The 7984-nt window shown below is 43.4% G+C and overlaps 1 protein-coding gene across 1 annotated transcript in view; it reads right to left on the bottom strand.

Moving 5' to 3' along the window:
• Positions 1 to 201: 201 nt before the first annotated feature.
• Positions 202 to 7984, bottom strand: part of cachd1 (cache domain containing 1) — a 70671-nt gene continuing 62888 nt past the window's right edge. Inside the window, exons 22-27 of the mRNA XM_086090109.1 lie at positions 7160 to 7276; positions 6887 to 7038; positions 6409 to 6570; positions 5718 to 5795; positions 4769 to 4870; positions 202 to 964 (exon numbers count right to left, since the gene is read on the bottom strand). Of these exons, the coding sequence (XP_085946235.1) occupies positions 720 to 964; positions 4769 to 4870; positions 5718 to 5795; positions 6409 to 6570; positions 6887 to 7038; positions 7160 to 7276 (856 nt within the window). The 3' untranslated portion in view covers positions 202 to 719. The remainder of the gene's footprint in view (positions 965 to 4768; positions 4871 to 5717; positions 5796 to 6408; positions 6571 to 6886; positions 7039 to 7159; positions 7277 to 7984) is intronic.

Genomic DNA, 7984 nt, shown 5'->3' with positions numbered 1-7984 from the left:
CTGAGCAACCGAGATGTCATCTTCAGTCGACAGCAAGTGGTAAAATGGCCGCCCGCTGAGATAGATAAAAACAGCTTGATTTTGGTTCATAACTCGTATTCCACAAATGTAATATTAATTACAATGTCATGTTTAGACCAGTTAAGTCACATAAAGAAATGTTTATGGTTGACATCCCCTTTAAGCTTGATATCAGCCATATCGAACAAACACAAATTTTTTAATAAAGGCTCATTGTTTACACAATGAGACAGTGAAGAAACGGCAATAGTCTCAACAATGCATGTGTAAACAAATATTATATGACCGGATGCAGCTCTTGTATTTGTCCGGCAAACTTGAATAAATATATATTTTTAAAAATCTTTTACCATTAAAGTGATTTTCTATTTGTGTAAATGACGTTCATCCTCTTTATGAATGTAGATGATGTTACTGGGAGTCCTGTAGTGATGACAAGTCAAAACGTGGTGGCTCCACTGCTTTGTGTTGGTGTTGGCCCTCCGCTCGTTCACAGCTGTTCCAATCAACTCATCGAAATGCAATTTGTTTCTTTTCCAGGGTTGCTCTTAAAAGAGTCCAGAAGGGCCGACTCCTTCCGAAAATAAAGTCAATAAAAATAGTTTGCTCATTTTCAGTGTGTTAAAAAAACCCACACATCTTGTGTTCAGCTTTGTGGGAAAAAAAGTGAATGGCAACAACGATGAGCTCGGGTGGGATCAGCACTCGGCGTCCACGCTGTGAACGGTGACGGCCGCCTGGAGGTGGTGCGTGTGCAGCGGGTGAAGGTGCGTGTGCGTGTGTCGGTAGGGGTAGAATTTGTGGCTGAGTAAGGCTGCCGTCTGAGGGGGGGTGTCCAGGTCAAGGTCGTCATCGTGGTTACCGACGTCGACGCCCGCCGAAAGTGGGTCGTTGTTGCCCGGTGGATTCTCGCTGTCCTCTTGAGGGCTCATGGTGCTGTAGCCTGCAGAAAGCAACGCAAAATTTAGTACACCGTGTTTATAGTGTTCCCCCGTTATATCGCGGTTCATCACTTTTCAAGTTGCTTTACTGGGTGTCGACTGGTTCTACAGGAAATGTGTATCAAAGACATTTCTAGGTCACAAATATAAAACAATCAAATGAAAATCAGTTGATACGACAGTAACTGAGCATGCCTTCTTGTGCCATGTGACCCAAGGCTATAATAGTTATAGAAACTAATTCTCATTTGAACTATTTACTGGATGCCAATTAAGTACACAGCTTTGGAGTCTTTTCTGCTAAATGCGGAAGAAAGTTTAATTTATTCAAATTGGTTTCTACTCTTAGTATACTGTCTTGGCCGCCCACCCACATGGGGGACGGCTCAGCCTAGCCCATGTGAAAATGTGTGACCTGATGGTCTTCAACTGGATAAGTGTGCCAGAGTGCAGATAGATAGGAAGACGCCAAGCCAGGACGGGTGACAGCGACACAACGGCCAAGCTCAAGTCACCTATCCAATCATTAAGAGGCCTACATGAGTAGTACTACGGGACGTCATGAGTCGGTAGGTAGAATACTTCGAAGTCCTACTCAATTCCACCGACATATCTTTCTTTGAGGAAGCAGAGTCTGGGGACTCTGAGATGGGCTCTCCCATCTGTGGGTTTGAAGTCACTGAGGTGGTTGGAAAGCTCCTCCGTGGCAGGGCCCCGGGGGTGGTTGAGATCCGCCCGGAGTTCCTAAAGGCTCTGGATGTTGATGTGGTTGACACGCCTCTACAGCATCGCGTGGGCATCGGGGACAGTGCCTCTGGATTGGCAGACCGGGGTGGTGGTCCCCCTTTTTAAAAAGGAGGGTGTGTTTCAACTATAGAGGGATCACACTCCTCAGCCTCCCTGGTAAGGTTTATTCGGGGGTGCTGAAGAGGAGGGTTCGTCGGGAAGTCGAATCTCGGATTCAGGACAAGCAGTGTGGTTTTTGTCGCAGCCGTGGAACAGTGGACCAGCTCTACATCCTCGGCAGGGTCCTCGAGGGTGCATGGGAGTTTGCCCAACCAGTCTACATGTGTTTTGTGGATTTAGAGAGGGCGTTCGATAGTGTCCCTCTCGGAGTCCTGTGGGGGGTGCTTCGGGAGTATGGGGTGCCGAGCCCCTTGATACAGGCTGTTCGGTCCCTGTACAACCAGTGTCAGAGTTTGGTCGAATTTGTTTCTAGTGAGGGTTGGACTCCGCCAGGGCTGGCCTTTATCACCGATTTTGTTCATAACTTTTATGGACCGAATTTCTAGGCGCAGCCGAGGCGATGAGGGGGTCCAGTTTGGCCTCAGCATTGGATCTCTGCTTTTTGCAGATGATGTGGTGCTGTTGGCTTCATCAAACTGTGATCTCCAATTCTCACTGGAGCGGTTCACAGCAGAGTGTGAAGCGGTTGGGATGTAGGTCAGTACCTCCAAATCCGAGACCATGGTCCTCAGTCAAGGGTGGAGTGCCCTCTCCGGGTCGGGGATGAGATCCTTCCCCAAGTGGAGGAGTTCAAGTATCTTGGCGTCTGCAGTGATGCGGACTCTGTATCGGTCCGTTGTGGTGAAGAAGGAGCTGAGTCGAAAGGCGAAGCTCTCGATTTACCAGTCGATCTACGTTTCTACCCTCACCTATGGTCACGAGCTGTGGGTCGTGACCGAAAGAACAAGATCCAAAAATTAGTTTCCTCTGCAGGGTGTTCGGGCTCTCCCTTATAGATAGGGTGAGAAGCTCTGTCATCTGGGAGGGACACGGAGTAGAGCCGCTGCTCCTCCACATTGAGAGGAGCCAATTGAGGTGTGGCTTGGGCATCTGGTTCGGATGCCTCCTGGAGGCCTCCCGGGCATGTCCCAGCGGCGGGATGCTCCGGGGATGACCAGGACACGCTGGAGAGACAATGTCTCTCGGCTGGTCTGTGAACGCTTTGGGATCCTGTTGGAGGAGCTGGTTGTAGTGGCTGGGGAGAGGGAAGTCTGTTCCCTGCTAAAGTTGCTGCCCCCGCGACCCGACCTCGGATAAGCGGTAGAAGATGGATAAATGGATGGCAAAGCACTGTTTTTGTTTTAATGAAACTCTTCAACCCACTTCAACATAGTTCCTTGACAACAATATTCCATAAAAAGGTGAATTTTTTTTTGTCATGAAATAGCTGTCCTGTCTGAACCATTTGCCACACAGTTGATGAACAAATTACAGTCAAAATGTCAGCGCTGTATGTGGAATGTTGACAGTCAGCTATACAAGTAGTTTGACATGCTGCATGTAACCAGTGGATTAAACAGAGCGACATGGTAGCAATTTATGTGTAGACATTATCTGTAAGACGTTGTCTGTTCCCTCTCACTGCTCTAATTAAGGGATTTTTTATTTTAACTAAATTTTTTACAAAATAGTGCTTTTTGTTTTCTTGCAAAAAAAAATTCCTTAATGATCCAAAAATGTGCAATTGATTGTGGTTGCAAAAGAAACGGGACCACTTAAGAAGCAGTAAAACACAAGAACATACCATAGATGTGCATTGAAGTAACACTCTTGGCACCCAAATGGAATCCCTCCCCAGGCTTGTTTTCACCATATGTTGCCACACAATAATACAACAGTAACATGGATATACATGTTTATTCATGAACAGTTTTTCTTGCACATCACATCAAGCCTAAGGTCATAGAAAGGCTTGCCAGCATGCCAGTTAACTAGGCCAGCAGGACAACCAGTGATAAATGTGATTGTTGGCAGGGGGACAATGTGATGCATTCAAACAATAAATACTGATAACCACAAATACACACAAAAGTACCCCACCCCAAACTTCCTTTATCATCATTTATCCTGTCATCATGAATGAGTATTGTGCATATTTGCTATAGTAATTGAAATTTGATATTAAAATGTCTGCTACATGCTTTTAATACTTAAGAGTAGTCAGTTGTAGGAGGACACCTTTGACTCAAGCGCAGAGAAGCAGCGACTTTAAAGTGTCGACTTAGTAATGCATTTGCTTTGAATCCCTAATGGACTAACACCCACCCACCCTCACTCACTCGATTATTTCCAACTCATCTTCCTTGTAGCCTTTGTGTTGCACTCAGATGTCTAATTTTTCATCACTTTTGCATCTTGGGGAAAGTGGCGAGTGGAAGTGTCCTTGAGTGAGCCACTCAACTACTATCTCCTACTCTACTCTTCATTCTTTGTACGTGGAGCAATCCGGATATGGCGCATACTGTTTACCAAAGAGAGACTTGCTATATAAATGCAAGCCATTTGGCTTCCACTCAACATGACCTCATCCTGCGTTACCCAACATGTTTGCCTCGATGGCTTCATCGCACGTCGCTACGTTCTAAAACACTGCGCCAAAAGATTTTCTTAGCCCACTCTTCTTTATCATTTGTTCTCTGTCATCAGTTATGCAACAACTAGCAGAGATGCTCTGAAGCGTGATGCCTTGCGTGGGCGTGAAGAGCCCACGTGAAAGGAACTGTCCATCCACCCACATCCAGTGAATGCCAGAGCCTGGATGCTGCTAACGCACTCCCAATAAGATATGTTCAAAAACAAAATGAACAGTACAGAACCGCAAATGTAAAGTACCATCATTTCTCCAGTATATTTCTTGGATATAAAACCCAAATATGGACTTCTGCTGTGGGTTGCACCAGTGCTAACCATTCACTGACTCAGCATGGGTTGTACAAATCCAGTGAAAAAGTGAAAAGACAAACAAACAAGAAAACAACAACAAACCCCCAAAAATTGAGAGATGAAATAAAGTGTCTTACCGTGGTCACTCTCTGTGCCAGATCTTCCCCAGTACCGTCGTCGTCGTTCTGGAGTGTGGGTATGCCTCTCGATCACCGCAGCAATAAATCGAGTATTACTTACTAAAAGTAAGGAGAGCATATTTTAGAGGGGACTGACTCATAGTTGGTAAATAGACTTTTTAATTGCTTTTATGCAAATAGTAAATAGGGAAAGCCTGCCAACCCATCAAGTGTGAAACAGCCATCAACTGTAAATCTTTTGTTATCTGCCTTTGTCCCAAAATGTGTCTGTATGCGAGCGGTTAGAATTTCATCGTTACAATTGGGCTATTTTACAAAATAACCACCCCTGCACTAAGTTACCCCGCCCATGACTTGGCAGTGAGGCTCACCGAAGAAGCCCCTCTCTCAAGTGACTGCCAGGCTACAATGAAAACATTTTTCAAAGCTAAAATGTTAGCAAAGCTCAACTGTTAGCACAGATGAGCGTTAGCTAAAATTGTTACCAGTGTAAGTATAAGAGATCAACCAGTGCCATGTTGCAAGAAGCTCTTTTCCCCAGTGTTTTAAACAGGTTTGTGAATAATGATGAAACTTAGCTATATTCTAATGTTAATTGATACAAAATGGAAACAGATACAAATTTACTTTTTTTCCTGATGAAAGAAGAGACTCTAATCTTTCTTTTGGGAGGTTCCATGTTTTTATAGCAATAGAATACAACATTCTGTGGGCCTTGCAAAATCCAGTAAAACAGCCGGGAGCAAAGTGGGTTGCTTCAGTGAAAATGGCTGGGAGTGAATAAGGTAAGTATACTGTTATTCTTTATCCTGTGTATATTTTGACAGAAGACTGTCAGAGATATTTTATTAAGGCACCTGGGAACTTTTTTAATGATGCAATGTTTTATTCACACTAATTTTAATGACCGACATCCTCGTCAAGTGATACTGCAAACACAACTTACTTATGCCTCGGTCCTCGTGACTGTCATCATCCCTCTCATCTCGGTCATTGTCCAGGTTGGACATTCTCACTGACATTTCTGATGCAACGAGAGGATAAGAAAATTGAGTCAGAATGTAAGAGATTCTGTGTTAACATGAACATTTGTGACGCATCACACTGCATTTAAAAGCTGGGAATGTTTAAAAAAAAAAACATTGTGACAACCAAATAGCATTAGAGGCACATATTCCGACAACACTATTTCTTGTTATTTCGCTATTTTTGTGTTCAACACAGCCAAAGCAAGACAAATATTGCTCTGCTAATTGTGTAGTAGTATTGAATTGCTGCTGTTTTGTGGCATCCTGGTGCAGAAGAACCCTGAGCTGCCAACCTACAGAACTTCACTTCCAGAACAATTTGTATTGATAACAATAATACAATATGTATTATGAGTTTTCAGTGTGCCGTCGTCTAACATTTCTCTATCTCTCTATGGATGAATTAGCCTTTGCCAATTCCGTTTTCATTTGTAGTAAAGAGAAACAAAAGCAAGTTCTGTTAAATCACTTTAATCGGATCTCAAAAGCCAAAATTAAAACTCAGCACTCTATTTTACTAATAAATAACATTGTTGATCAACTGGTTTAAAGCACAGACATAATTTTGGTTTGTAATCAGTTCAACAAACAAATGTCCAACATTCATACCTTGTGCCGCCAGTGGCGACATGTGCTGATGAGAGCGCCTGTGGATCTGGTGTCTGTAAGCATACACGGCCAATACCAGCACCATGATGCATCCCATAATACCCCCGGCAACCGGACCCACAGGGGCACTTTTGATCATGTTCAGAGATGCCACCTCCTCATCTGAAGGAGACAAAAGGGCGGTGGCCAGAAGTTAGTTTGAAAGTATTTGAAATGACACCTGCTGCAACAACAAGCCAGAAGCATACACAAATGATGGCTCCAGGTACACTTTGTACCTACAATTCATTTTGCTCACTAAAAAACATCTAACTGCAGGGAGAGTGCCAATGTAACAGCAAAAAAGAAAAAGAAAAAAAAAGTCAAAACTAAATGAAAGGAAGAGTCATGTAATGCTTTTCTGTGGTCTACAAAAACAGCAGGATGTTGTTGTTACTGCAAGCATCTTGAGTGTTATAAAGATCATTAAATGACTCACCAAGGAGGCCCATGGTGTCCACATATGGACTCTTTGCACCAACAATACCCCCAAAGCATTCCTTCTGCAGGGCACAGTATGGCTTGTCCAGATGGGTCTTGCCATCACTGTCCACCATGCACCACTCGCAATCCAAAACACCAAAACAATCGCTGAAACAGAATACAGTACTTGTACTATTATTATCCCAATGTTTGCAAGTCAACAGGAACCCCTACATTTTTTTTTGTATGTAGAATGACTAATTCCGTGCATGTGTTCCCATGTATTAACCTGCTGCTGTATCTCTGGCTGCAGCGAGAGTTGATACATTGAGGCAGTGTGTCCTGTAGACTGGGATCGATCACATTCAAACTGATTGGTTCCTGATGCACCTCACAGCTAGGATTTCTGTCAAACACACATTTTTTTACCGGTTAAATTAATGCAAAAGAGCTCCCAAAAGATGTGCTTAACTATTACTTGACTTTAACAAAAGGAGGGGAGGGGGGGGGGGGGTATCAAATGCAGAATTTTTTTAATTGCACGTCTTCCTAAAAGCGAGGGCGGACATGACACTTGGAGGCTTGCGATGCCTGATGAAAGGAGGTGAGTGAAAGCAGAGATGTGAGAAACACTGAATGATGGACAGTTTGGCATAAAGAAAATAAGACAATTGAGACAAAGACAGAAGAAGGAAGAACATTCAATTAAGAAACTCCCAGACATTTACAATGGAGCTGGGAGCATACATCTGTTGACATTTAAACAAGCACACACAAAGAGAACAGCAAGAGGCAAATGAAAGAAATTTAAAACATCACGATTATATACAAGAACTAAACAAAGTGCAATTTCTGCAGAAATTGCGTGGGAATGCTGAAAAGCTCAATGCTATTAATTGAATGCTAAGATTTGAATGCTTGTGCTAATGAAGTAAATTGAAAGATAAATTACTAAAGTACTAAAATGTGGTCCAAGTGGGATTTGAACCCAGATGCTCAGCGGCAGGCTCTTGCTCTAACCACTGGGCTAACTTGGCTTGTTCGAAATCATGGCTAATGGCGTGTTTATTTTGAAAAGTGTCATCTGATGCTGAAAGCTAACATGCATTTAATA

Source organism: Leptonotus elevatus, chromosome 11 (assembly GCF_054856555.1).
Source record: "Leptonotus elevatus isolate MCC_2025b chromosome 11, RoL_Lele_1.0, whole genome shotgun sequence".
Taxonomy (NCBI): domain Eukaryota; kingdom Metazoa; phylum Chordata; class Actinopteri; order Syngnathiformes; family Syngnathidae; genus Leptonotus; species Leptonotus elevatus.
Note: the sequence above shows the minus strand (reverse complement) of the source record. Positions and strands in the feature narration are given on the sequence as shown.